General features: G+C 48.8%; 1 protein-coding gene and 1 pseudogene across 2 annotated transcripts; both read right to left on the minus strand.

Moving 5' to 3' along the window:
• Nucleotides 1-1,111: 1,111 nt before the first annotated feature.
• Nucleotides 1,112-1,495, minus strand: LOC308166202 (histone H2A-like; the record flags this gene model as incomplete). Its single annotated transcript, XM_080540466.1, has 1 exon — nt 1,112-1,495. One exon carries the CDS (start codon nt 1,493-1,495, stop codon nt 1,112-1,114), a length of 384 nt encoding a protein of 127 aa, XP_080396592.1.
• Nucleotides 1,496-13,071: 11,576 nt separating this feature from the next.
• LOC308175937 (histone H4-like) lies at nt 13,072-13,395 on the minus strand (annotated as a pseudogene). The gene has a single exon. The product of its transcript is annotated as a histone H4-like (transcript).
• Between the last annotated feature and the right edge of the window lie 908 nt (nt 13,396-14,303).

Below are 14,303 nucleotides of genomic sequence, written 5' to 3' on the forward strand. Positions count from 1 at the left end.
GGCGACAAGTTCCTATGTTCAGTTGGAGTGTAGCCAGTCTACAAAGAAAGTGTTACATTTATAAACCCCAGTCGTGCCCCGATTGGTTGGCGACTACAGACGAGCTCATTGGCTCGTTGTCACCTCCTTCTCCGGCTGCCATTGGACACGAGCCTCGTCCACGTCATTGCCGCCATAAATTCAAAGGTTTTAATCCTGCCGCTTCCTATGTTGTTGTTGTGGTTTGTTCCTCATATGTTCGACCCTTCCCCCAAACAGGCTTCAGAGATGTTTCCTTTATCCTGATTTATATCATTGATCTACAGCTGCTTCATTAGTTCTGCTTATACAGATGATCAACCAAACAACAACACGGTTCACTACAGTATTATAACTGTTCACTACGGTATTATAACTGTTCACTACAGTATTATAACTGTTCACTACAGTATTATAACTGTTCACTACAGTATTATAACTGTTCACTACAGTATTATAACTGTTCACTACAGTATTATAACTGTTCACTACAGTATTATAACGGTTCACTACAGTATTATAACTGTTCACTACAGTATTATAACTGTTCACTACAGTATTATAACTGTTCACTACAGTATTATAACTGTTCACTACAGTATTATAACTGTTCACTACAGTATTATACGTCCCACGCACTACTGGATTACTTGTATACCATTGGAGTAAATTAATACCGTATTATATTATATTATATTGCATTTCATATCATCATACTTTGCACTATTGAAACCACTGTACTATAGCAATGTATGATTGACTTACTTTACTTGCTTACATTACTTATTATTATCGTGTTTTGTGTCTGGCTCATGCCTACTTGTAGTACAATATGTAATAAAAGCGATTCTGATTTTAAAACCCTCATGAAGGAGAAAACATTCTGAAAGTGACATAACGAGGAATGTTTCTGTAGCCGTGTGTATTATGGTGCCTGTCCTCTGCCTCATCTACGGGCACATGACAGAATGAGGACATTTCACAACATGACTCACAGCGCAGACAAACAGAGGATGGAGTGATGCATTGCTCTTTTGGAGAGAGGAGTGGTTGGCTCTTAAAAGAGCCTTTGGGGTTGAGGAGGTGAAGTCGTTTACTTTTTGGCGGCCTTCTCGGTCTTCTTGGGGAGCAGCACTGCCTGGATGTTGGGCAGCACACCACCCTGAGCGATGGTCACACCGCTCAGCAGTTTGTTCAGCTCCTCGTCGTTACGGACAGCCAACTGCAGATGACGGGGGATGATACGAGTCTTCTTGTTGTCGCGGGCGGCGTTGCCGGCCAACTCCAGGATCTCAGCCGTCAGGTACTCGAGCACGGCGGCCAGGTAGACCGGTGCGCCAGCGCCCACACGCTGGGCATAGTTGCCTTTGCGTAGGAGCCTGTGGACACGACCCACAGGGAACTGAAGTCCGGCGCGAGAAGAGCGGGTCTTTGCCTTGGCTCTGGCCTTGCCTCCGGTTTTGCCTCTTCCTGACATGGTGACGGTTCAGCGGGATGATCTCAAAGAAGCTGAAGAAAATAATTTCAGATAACGATAGTTATGGAGATAGACTCCAGTTCTATGAGTGGAGCGGAGCCCCATAGGGGAGCTCTGCTCCTATTGGTTTACCCGCTACCTAAAGTAGCCAATGACTGAATTTTTCAATGCCTGCGCCCGCCTGGGGTGCTATATAAAGGGGCGTACTTCGCTCCATCATTCTCCCAAACATACAAAACAGCCGGGTTTGAACGAGTCGAAGTGGGCCAGCAGCCCTATGGGGCTCCGCTCCACTCATAGAACTGGAGTCTATCTCCATAACTATCGTTCTATATCGTGGAGCTCCGCCCCATAGGGGAGCTCTGCTCCTATTGGTTTAGGCGGAGCGAGCGAGGCCAAATGTACCCCCACTGAGACTATTAATCCGAAAACAATCTCAGCGGCACCCGGAGCTGACCACTGATGTTGGTTCAAGACAACCTTAAAAAGTTGGCCCAACCCACACCGAGTCTGCTCCACTGATCTAGCCCTTACGTGAGCACGCAGGGTTTTAGATCTAACGGAACATGTCCTGGAGGAGGGTCCCCTCCCCAGGCACATCCGTAATCATCCTGACAGCACTTGAATAGCATCCCCAACCAGGGTAATCCAAGTGCCATCCCCACTACATCAGTCCTCAGCAAACTGAGGACAGAATGAGAAAAGGATGAGGAAGAAATATCACTTACCCAACCCTTACGTTGGGTTGTTGATCTAACAGACATGTCCTGGAGGAGGGTCCCCTCCCCAGGCACATCCGTATTCATCCTGAGAGCACTTGAATAGAATCCCCATGACCAGGGTAATCCAAGTGCCCTTCCCACAACCTCAGTCATCAGCAAACTGAGGACAGAATGAGAAAGGATTGAGGAAGAATATCACTGACCTAACCCTTACGTGAGCACGTAGGGTTGTTGATCTAACGGAACATGTCCTGGAGGAGGGTCCCTTCCCCAGGCACATCCGTATTCATCCTGACAGCACTTGAATAAAATCCCATGACCAGGGTAATCCAAGTGCCTTCCCCACTACATCAGTCAACAGCAAAACTGAGGACAGAATGAGAAAAGGATGAGGAAGAAATATCTTCAAGTAACACCGTATAAAAAGTGATGGCGACGACCAAGACGCCGCCACACATATCTCCTCCACTCCCTCTCCCCTGAGAATGGCCACTGATGCGGCCATGCCCCTGGTGGAATGAGCCCGAATGCCAGTCGGCACGGGCTGCCTCTTCGATTCGTATGCGCAAATCCAAAGGGACAGCCTCTGCTTCGAGAGTGGTGTCCCGGCTTTCTGCCCGCCATAGCAGATCAGAAGCCGGGGAGAAGATCTCAGTCCTGCCTCGCGCTTCACATATTGTGCCAACGCGCGCACCGGACAATACAATGTAAAACGCCTCTCCCTCTCTCCGTCGTGAGGAGGAGGAAAAAAGGCGCTCAGAGCACAGCTCTGAACCCTAAACCCACGATTAACCGTAGGGATAAAAGCCGGGTTAGGGCGTAATACAGCTTTTGTTTCGTCATCAGATATGATCAAACAATCTGCCCGTGACGAGAGAGCGCACAAATCACTCACTCGCTCAGCCGTAGTCAAGGCGAGGAGTAGACTCGTCTTGAGAGACAATAAAACGCAACGACACAGTGACAATGGGTTCGAATGGGGGCACGCACAGCGCCTCTAGCACAATCGACAGGTCCCATTTTGGCATTAGAGTCCTATGAGGGCGTCTAAGCCTACACACTCCAGTCAAAAACGCTTAACCAGCGAATGACTGAAAAACCAGTGTCGTTGTCGCAAAACCCTCATGACAAGCTGAGATGGCAGCCGCGTAAACTTTAATAGTTCCCGCCGCCAATCCCTTGTCAACAGCGACTGTAAGAAGCACAATAACTTTTCGACCCGACAACAGACAGGGTCAACGTCCTGTCCCTCACACCACTGTGTAAAACTCGCCAGCGCGCCGCATATCCCTTTGCAGTGGATTGCGCGCGCGCACTCTGAATGGTCTGAATGACCGCGTCTGTCAGACCCCTGCGTTCTAACAATCCCTCTCAGTAACCAGGCCATGAGGGGCCCCCCCTCATAGGCGGCCCCTTCACCAAGCCTCCGGCTTGAGAGAGTGCATCTTGTCGATGAGGTATGGGCCATGGGCCCTCTACCAACATCTCCATCAGTTCCGGAAACCACGGGGCTCCGGGACGGTCCGGGGCTACAAGAATTAACTCTAGCCTCTCTGACCTCACTCGTGCCAACAGTGGGAGGATAGATGTCAGGGGTGGGAACGCGTATAACAAGACCCTCGGCCATGGGTGGTGTGCGAATGTATCGACTCCCAATGGCGGGTTGTCCTGTTCGCGCAGGGAGAACCAAAGGCGACACTGCGCATTCGTCCGTGACGCAAACAGAACCACTTCTGCTTGCCCGAACCGTGCCCAAATCAGCGACACAATGGAGGGTGCTAACCTCCAGTCGTCGTCCCTCGGGCCTCCCCGTGATAACAGATCTGGTCCTTCGTTGAGCAGACCTGGAATGTGGAGAGCTTTCAGCGAACTCAGGCGACTCCGCGCGCGATAACGCGCGGGTCTCTCCAGTAGCTCAGGTCGGTTTTGACCGATCTCTGTATTACAATCAACTTGCGACGGCGTCTCACTGGAACCCGTCGCAGTCGTGCGAACCGCCTCTGCAGTCTGCGCATGTGTAACAGGCCTAAGGGGACCACTATATGGGCTGCAGACATCAGTCCTAGTAAGGACATCCTTGACAGAGCGGTGATTGTATTTGTCACTCGACACACCCGGAGAGCTGACGTCAGTGTCGCTCTCTGTGGTGCCGATAAACTGGCCCTCATCTCGGCAGTATCCAACTGAATGCCTAGATAGGAAAACTGTTGAGCCGGCCACGGAGCACTCTCTGTCCAGTTTACAGCTAACCCCAGCTGAGTGAGGTGCTGCACCAGTGAGGTTGCGTCCCGAATGGCTCGATTTGGGCATTGGGCCAAGACCAGTAGGTCGTCGAGATATGCTAATATGCGTATCTCGTTTCGCCTCAGTGGTTCGAGTGCTGTCTGCACGCATTTGGAGAAAAAACGAGGAGCAAGCGTGCACCCGAAGGGCAGGCGCGTGTACTCGTAACCTTCCCTTGGAAAGCAAAACGTAGGAATTTCCTGTGCCACTCTGTGATTGGCACACGAAATACGCGACCCTCAGGTATCTACGATAGGGGCGTTTCGCCACTCTCTCGTTGAGGACCCTGAAATCTAGTATGGGTCTCATGACTCCCGAATTCTTTGGGACAAGGAAATACGGGGAGTACCATCTCATGTCCCACTGGTCCCTCGGAACCAATGTCACTGCGCCCTTTGTTAGGAGATTCGTAATCTCCTCCTGGAGCGCACGTGTCTTTATCGGGCAGGACAAAAAACAGTCTCTCTCACGCCCCTGAAGGGCGGAGGAGGCTGAATGAACTGTAGTGCATATCCCCTCCTCAATGTCCTGTCTAGCCAGCCCGACAGAATACCTGTCCCTTCTAGTCATTCTGCATAACGCAACGACAGCGGCTGGACCGTCTGTTGTGGTGCAGTCGACAGAAAAAACTTGAATTTCTGTATGATCCCAGCCGCCGCTGCACACCGAGGAGGTGGCACAGCCCAAGGTGGGATCATTTCGAAAGGGATGGGCTGCCGTCTGTAAAGAGTGTTTGTTATGTGTAACAATGCTCTTTATTGACGCAGGTTTATTATGCCTGATAATCAAAGAACCAGCCGCACGCTCATGAGCTGGGCCAGGTCTTGATAGACATGGAGGGGTTTTTGATGTACATAACGACCCCTCTATATGGCTACATACAGGGGTGTTTAACCCGCTACGTGTCGTGATAGGGGTAAGTCCGTTACGCAGAGAGCTGGCCACACGCCGGTAAGCTGGGCCAGTCTCCGGTTTGTTTCTAACCGGTAGCGAGTCGACCACACTCTGACAAGGCAGGTCGATCTCCGCTCTGGTAGATAGCGGTCCCTCTATACGGCTACAGACAGGGGTGTTTAACCCGCCTCGTGTCGTGATAGGGGTAAGTCCGCTAGGCAGAGAGCTGGCCACACGCCGGTAAGCTGGGCCAGTCTCCGCCTTGTTTCTAATCGGTAGCGATTCGACCACACTCTGACAAGGCAGGTGGGTCTCCGCTCTGGTAGATACCATGGAAAAACCTCCTTAGGGATGGTTTGCCGTCTGTAAAAAGTGCTTGTTTTGAGTAACAATGCCCTTTATCGACGTAGGTTTATTATGCCTGATAACCCAAAAACCGGCCGCACGCTCATGAGCTGGGCCAGATCTTGATAGACATGGAGGAGTTTTTGATGTAAATAACGGTCCCTCCATACGGCTACAGACAGGGGTGTTTAACCCCCTTTGTGTCGTGATAGGGGTTAGTCCGCTAGGCAGAGAGCTGGCCACACGCTGGTAAGCTGGGCCAGTCTCCGCCTTGTTTCTAACCGGTAGCGATTGGACCACGCTCCGACAAGGCAGGTGGGTCTCCGCTCCGGTAGATAACATGGGAAAAATCTCCTTTACTGAAAAGTAAGGTGGGGATTTTCCTTCTTTTGCCTCTTTATGAGGTAGCAGCCATGAAGAGGAAACCGGTGGTGGGGTCATTACCGACCCCTCCGCCAGTGAAACCGGGCCACGCTGCCTTGGGGGGCCGTAGCGGGCCCTCCCAGTGGTCAGCGGCGGGGGCTGGGGATGCCGAGTGGGGCATGGCTCCGTCGTTTAGAGGTAGAGCCAGTGCCGCATCACGCCGAAACCTCCGTTTCGCAGTCGTTGACGGTCTATTCGTCACCACGGCGGAAGAAGAGGTGGATCTTGCTCAGAAGCTCCGCCTCTGTGGTGATTTTCGCAATGGCGGCGTTAAACACGGCGATGTTATTCGCCGCTGCCGCCGCCTGCGCACCGAGATGGGGCGGCGAGGGCGGGGAGCATGTGGTCTACCTGCCGCTCGCTCTCATCAGAGCTTTCTGATTCTGACACCGGCACCGACCACTCAGCTGGGTGAGGGCGGTTTTGGTTAGTCCGCTAGGCAGAGAGCTGGTCACACGCTGGTAAGCTGGGCCAGTCTCCGCCTCGTTTCTAACCGGTAGCGATTGGACCACGCTCCGACAAGGCAGGTGGGTCTCCGCTCCGGTAGATAACATGGGAAAAATCTCCTTTACTGAAAAAGTAAGGTGGGGATTTTCCTTCTTTTGCCTCTTTATGAGGTAGCAGCCATGAAGAGAAAACCGGTGGTGGGGTCATTACCGACCCCTCCGCCAGTGAAACCGGGCCACGCTGCCGTGGGGGGCCGTAGCGGGCCCTCCCAGTGGTCAGCGGCGGGGGCTGGGGATGCCGAGTGGGGCATGGCTCCGTCGTTTAGAGGTAGAGCCAGTGCCGCATCACGCCGAAACCTCAGTTTCGCAGTCGTTGACGGTCTATTCGTCACCACGGCGGAAGAAGAAGAGGTGGAGCTTGCTCAGAAGCTCCGCCTCTGTGGTGATTTTCGCAATGGCGGCGTTAAACACGGCGATGTTATTCGCCGCTGCCGCCGCCTGCGCACCGAGATGGGGCGGCGAGGGCGGGGAGCACGTGCTCTACCTGCCGCTCGCTCTCATCAGAGCTTTCTGATTCTGACACCGGCACCGACCACTCAGCTGAGTGAGGGCGGCGTGATGTCAGGGCCGGCTGAGCGGGCGGGACCATCCCTACTTGGGGAGGTGCCTGCCCAGAACGCCGTTCTTGCTTGTCCTCCGCTGCTAGAAAATCGCAGCGGCAGGTGTCCCGGAGGAACTTCTTCGTGGTCGGCGGCGGACGATCCATCGCTGAAGGGAAAAGTCTCCTCCGCTGAAAAGTGTCCTCCGCTGCTTGGAAGTCGCAGCGGCAGGCGTCCCGGAGGAACTTCTCCATAGGCGGCGGACGATCCATCTTGAAGGGAAAAGTCTGGCGGGTCCTCCAGTCTTAGTAGTCGTCCTTCTCAGTCTTCAGATATAAACCCGTGCTGAACTTTTTGGGAGAATGATGGAGCGAAGTACGCCCCTTTATATAGCACCCCAGGCGGGCGCAGGCATTGAAAAATTCAGTCATTGGCTACTTTAGGTAGCGGGTAAACCAATAGGAGCAGAGCTCCCCTATGGGGCGGAGCTCCACGATATAGAACGGTTCTGCCGCTTGGAGCGTTGTTCTTATAGCTCGCCTTGACGGCGTTCATTGGCCACTGGGTCGACGTCACCTCATCCAATCAAGAGACAGAGATTGTGGATACATTGTGAATATTGAAGATTGTCTTTGTGAGTTTCCCTCGCGCGCCATAAATCGAAGTTCAAATCAAACTCGTCCCACGTGACATAATCATTATACTAAAAGTAGTATATGTCATAATATAATAATAATATATAATTGATACGTATATAATTTATACATTGTGAAGTTCATTCCCAGCTCTCTGTAGTACGTTACTCCTGACTGAGCGAAACGTGTTATCGCCCGCCTTTCTGTCCAAATATAACGTAATGGTGTAACGGAAAGAGTATCTCATAACTATCTGTATATGTTGATATTATATGCAACTTTATGGACACTGTCATACCCCCACCATCCTCTCCCGCACACAGATCTACCGAGTGACACTTTATAGCGTCAAAGTGTAAACTAGACCTAGATGTCAAATCTCTCATTACTGCTCATTATTTACTCAATAAGTAAAAACATGATTGTCGTGTTTGTAAGTCCGTGCTTGACACTGACACTGGGGGCGGCTGTGGCGGAGGTAGAGCCGCTGTCTAATGATCACAAGATTGGCAGATCGGCGGTTCGAGTCCCAGCTGGCCACATGTCGCGAAGTGTCCTAATAATAATAATTAATAATAATAATTTTGCCATTTAGCAGACGCTTTTAATCCAAAGCGATTTACAATTACGAATTACAGGGACATTCCCCCTGGAGTAACTGAGGGCTAAGTGCCTTACTCAACTGCACACTAGTAGTGGTGTGGTTTCAAGCGGGATTTGAACTCACAACCTTACGATCAGAAGTCCAACTCACTATCCACTAGACCACCACTACCCCTGTCCTTGGGCAAGACACTGAACCCCAAATTGCTCCCAGTGAGCCGGCCGGCGCCTTGCATGGTAGCTTGCCGCCATTGGTGTGTGAATGAGAGGCCGTTGTAAAGCGCTTTGGATAAAGGCGCTATATAAGTCAGTCCATTTACACTGGTGTAAAATACTTTCTAAAATAAACACTCGACTTTTTCTGTCGTCATGGATGATAATGCGTTTTTACGAAAATGTGGGTGGTTCTTAAAAGAGCCTTTTAGTGGTACAAATGGTGTTGGAAAGAACACTTTGAATGTTTACTTCTTCTTTGGGGCTGCCTTCTTTGCCTTGGGCTTCACCGTTTTGGGTTTGGCTACCTTGGGCTTGGCTGCCTTGACGGCCCTTTTGGGGCTCTTAGCGTGCCGCGTCACGGGCCCCTCTCTCTTGTCCTTGGTCTGGCCTGGTCCCGGACTAGCCCCTGTCGCCGCCCCGTACTTGCGCTTCTTGCCGTAGGCCTTGATCTCCTCCTACATGCCCACGGAGCTGGCCTCCATGGCAGCCGTTCTGCACGGCAACAACCTGTTAGTATTCGGAGGCACCGGGATCCCGTCCTCCTGCTGCCTCTGCCGCGCCTGCTCCGCGTGCACCTTCATCTTGGCCTCCCACACGGCAGTGGCGATTCTAGAGATTTATACATGGGGTGGCAAAGGGGTGGCAAGCAGATATTTTAGTGTGGCCATAATTTGTGGCCATCTTAATATGTGATTAATATATGTATATTTATCATCCCTTATTGCCTGTTCTACATATAGAACTAGTGTGTGCACACCAGTGTGTATGTGTACAGGTTTCTCTCTTATCCAGTAAATTATTACAAAGACATAGGTTTGTGGGAGAAAAAAAACATTTTATTATCTCTTTCATTCAGAGACAATAAACAAGGAACATGAACAATGCGCGACAGAGTGTGGGCGCGCTGAACTTGATCGTCAGAAGAACAAACATAATAAAAATTAGTTGGGGGCCTTAGGGATATTTTTGTGCAAATTTGTGTAAAAGCACCAAATTTGGCCCAGATGTAGCTCAGAGTATGCTCTAATGATTTAGCCAGGGCGCCCGAGCCAACGACCACCGGGGTCGCCATGGCGGCCAAATCAATATGGCCGCCCTCTGAAAGAGGTTTCGGCTATAACTTTTGAACCAAATGAACTAGAAATACAAGCCTGGTGTCTGTTTTATGTTTTGGGACTATTAGAAACACATTAGAATGCTTATATTCATGATTGGGTGTGTCTGGACCCCTAATTTGCATAATGCATTTTTTTGGTTTTGTTTGGCTTTTGGGTCAGGTTGTCAATTTCCTTGCTGTGACGTATTGCGTCGGTCTTGCAGGTGTGATGGGTGCTGCCAAATGCATTGTACTTCTGACATTGACATTCTCGGTTGCAGGTTGGCATCTGCTGTATTAGCTGCGCAGGGTTTGAGGAACTCTGGACCATGGAGGACGATATCATTGAACACTCGTAAAGGTTCAGCAACAGATGTTGTGAGACAGTTGGACAGGAAGGAGCCGTCAAATGTGTGGCCTCATTGTAAGCAGTACTTGTGTAAAACCAAGGCAGCCCTCATCAACAGAATTGCCTCATCCTGAGCGAGAGTTCCTCTTAGCCACTTGTTCCTTGTTTGCGATGTAGGTTTCCCTCCCCTTCTGGTGTTCACTCTATTCAGGCAGATAGCTGAGGAGATGTTGCTTGAAACACCTGCGTTCTTTCATAAGGTTCCTGTAGAGTTGCCGTAATAGGAGATTGTGAAGGAGGATCTGAAACCTCAACCAGGGCAACAATTTGTGCAATAGTTAGATGGTCAGAGGTTGTCCCCCACTCACTGGTAGATGCTTCCCCTTCTGACACCCTGGCCTGGCAGTGTCATGAGATGCTTGCCGTTTTCGCAACATGAGATAACATTTGGCATGTAGTACACACCTGCTGCGTGCACATCGGAAGCTTGTGTAACTAATCTACCAAGAAGCTAAAAATGTTTACAGGATTCTGCCCAGCTTTTCAGATTGGAATCAACATTATCTGTTACTGCCTTGTGAAGGTCATCCATATCTCCCCCTCACATATGACACAATGAATGCCACAGGCTTTGGGTTGACATTATCGAAGCTTTTTAGGACTCACTACTAAGGAGGAGCCAACATCATATTTTGGAGCCCTTTTGACACGACAACTACTACAGTAGCTTCTACAGCGTTTGTGATACATAGCATTATGTGTTTTAAGCGTTGCTGCAATACCTGAACCGTCATTCAACTGATCAATTGTAACATTAACAGAAGAAGGAAGAACATTAGCAATAGCTAAGAAATCTTTTTTTCCCTTTCTAGTGATACAAGTCGTTGTATCTTGGGTCTTTGCAATGGTTCATCAGCATCTCATTGGCAGAGACAGCATAGGTCCCAATGAATGGTGCCGCTACTAGAGGTAGAGGTAGAGGCCATATTGTGATGACATAATACATGACTTACGTGAGATTGAGGAAATTGTAGCCTACATGTTGTTGTTGCAGGAAATAGTAGTTGTAGACAGAAGTAAAACAAGACAATACCTTATTTTCAGCATGTCTCCTATCAATTGAAATGATAAGAATGCATATATGACAATGGGCTGTGTTCGTGTAAACAGAAGAAGGCATCAGTCATTGTTATCTTGATAGCTAGCTACTGTAGAATATTACAGGCTGGCTCCACTACCAGCGTTGCGTCACCTCGCCATCGGCGTTGCATTAACTTGACGTTGTACCTGCTCCACCGTCATTTGTCGTATATAAAAATATAGATTTTTCCACCTCAAGTATCAGCCGTTCGTCATCCATTTCTGCAACAAGCTTCAAGCACCTGTGGTGATTCACAATTCGCAATAGCTGCGACCAGGCACGAGCTATAGAGTAGTTGGCTACGAGCATTTTCAATCTGGTATCTTCTCTATTAGTGGATTAACCACTGTGGTGATTTAACTGATGATAAAAAGACATCAAGTAGACTACAAACAGAGCAAAACAAGAAAACAACGCCAGAATACAACCAATATACAATTATAACCAACAACCAATATAGTAGTTTGCTTCTTCAACCCAGTTAAAGACAATCTTACGTACCCTTCCTGCAACATATTTTCAACATACATGAAAATCTTGTTACAATGACATAAGTTAACTATAATAATTCTAATGTTAGCTAAACAGTAAGTAAAAGCTGTATCTGTGTAGCTAACGATAGCTAGCTAGCTAAGTGGTAACAGCTGAACTGCAAAAACGTCTTCGCTTCATAACTCAACAAATAACGTTACACTGATGAACAAAACATTAATTCATTTACTAAACATATCCATTAGGTAATTAATTCTAAACGTAATAACATAATTAGTTAAAACCACATTTAACATTACCTGAACAGGCTCCACACGGCACAGCACCAAATACAGCTCAACAGGCAAACTCAAATCTCCCCGTGTGAGGGTGCAACCATTCGGGACGGAGGAGTGGAACACTGAGTTTATTTGTCAAGCTTGAGAATTTGGGGATTTTACACTGAATTCTAATTAAAAAATAAAAATAAAGATCCAATAATAATAATAATAATACAAATTATATCAGTTGGTCTGTGTAACTGGGGTGGCAAGTAGGGTGGCAGGACTTTTTTCAAGGGCTTTGCCACCGTGGTAGCTTCGCCACTGCCACACGGCCAGGCCGTGGACGGGCCACCGCCACGCCGCCGATGTTGGGGTCCAGGAAGTTGTGTTCGCTGTCCGACCAGTACTCCTCGTCGCACGGGTCCCCCCTCTGGCTCACTTGGGGGCCTTGGCCAGCACGGGGGCTGTCTCGGACTTCTCAGAAACGAATGAAGAGGCGGCAAACGCACACCCGTAATATAAAGGTGGGGCTATGCAAATTAGGTGGCTGCTGACATCCACTTCCAAAGCTCTAGGGCTCCTCCCCCCACCCCTTCCTTACTTTTTCACCCGGCTGTCGGGTTGCCTTGTATCCGATGGCGATATGAACATGAAAACGTCAAGAGGAAGATTGAGAATGATATACATAGAACACCAAGTCCCCCAAACTCCCAAGCAGCCTAGCGATTACTACCAGGAATTGTCATTTTGGGATGGTACGACAAGGGCATGCATTATTATTATCACTAGATGCGCAATAGAAAAAGGGGCTGCACTGTGTTGTGTGCGTAATAATCCACAATAACCATTTTTCTTTCTAGAGTGCACATGTGGGATGGTAATTTCTAGTCGTGGAATGCCAAGACTACGCATTTACTTGCGTTGACATTGATTTGGCAACGTATATAAACCCGTTGAATGTAGGCCTGATAAAATGTGTTATAATAATGGAATCAACTCCCGTGTGGAGATGGGTGGCTCTTAAAAGAGCCGTTGTTTTTGGTAGGGGGTGGTTGAGTTTACGAATAGTTTAGCCGCCGAAGCCGTACAGAGTACGTCCCTGGCGTTTCAGAGCGTATACAACATCCATGGCGGTGACGGTCTTCCTCTTGGCGTGCTCGGTGTAGGTGACGGCGTCACGGATAACGTTCTCAAGGAACACCTTCAGCACACCACGGGTCTCTTCGTAGATCAGACCAGAGATACGCTTGACGCCCCCACGGCGAGCCAGGCGGCGAATAGCGGGCTTCGTGATTCCCTGGATGTTATCACGGAGAACTTTGCGATGACGCTTGGCGCCTCCTTTTCCGAGTCATTTTCCGAGTCCCTTTCCTCCTTTGCCTCTGCCAGACATCTTTACGTTCAGAACGGTACGAATGACTTCGATGAAGTTGTGGGGTGAATTTATGTCTGGAACAAGGACGTGATTGAGACCAGCCTGTACAGGAAGCGCGCGCTGTCGCCTCTTGTGTCATTTTGTAGAGGGAGGAGCTTCTGCTAGGGACAACGTTTGGCATTGTGCATCCCTTGAAGCTATGTCGACAGAAGCATCGATATTTCAATATAATATATATATATATTATATTGAAATATCGATATATATATATATATTATATATATATAAATATGCATATAATATGCAAATATATATATATATATATATTTGCATATTGGTAATGTGTTTTTAGTCAAGTTGTTGAATTGTTTCCTCTAGTCTTGATGATGCTTAAGAGCAAAAACAATTGGAAAATTAGACCATCATGACCTTATGTTAGTAAGTAATATTTAATATGAATCTTTTGGTTAGAAGATAATGCATCTTAGCAGCTGTTCAGGTGACCCACAATATGGTGTGTTACTGCAGATGTGATGGTGATTGTGTGGTCTTTGTAGGGACCCCTACTCTTCCTCTCCTCTCCCAGCTGGGGTGGTCCCACGTGGCTGGAGCTGTGCTCTTCACCTGGGCCTCGCTGCTCCAGCACCGCTCCCTGATCCTGCTGGCTAGGCTGCGCACCGGAGGCTCAGGTGAGCTTGTGCAGCTGACTGAGAGCCTCAACATGACTCACAAGTAGATGTGTCGCCATTAGGGATGTAACGATACACTCAACTCACAATTCGATACGATTCACGGTACTGGGTTCACGATACGATTTTCTCATGATTCAATCCAGGCAAAAAATCTCAACTTTAGTTTAAAGTCCTAAAAAATAATTTTTTCCTGTTTCATTCCACTTTATTACACATCACTTTATTTACATATGG

The sequence above is a fragment of the Nansenia antarctica genome (assembly GCF_963989245.1).
Source record: "Nansenia antarctica genome assembly, chromosome: 1".
NCBI lineage: Eukaryota > Metazoa > Chordata > Actinopteri > Argentiniformes > Microstomatidae > Nansenia > Nansenia antarctica.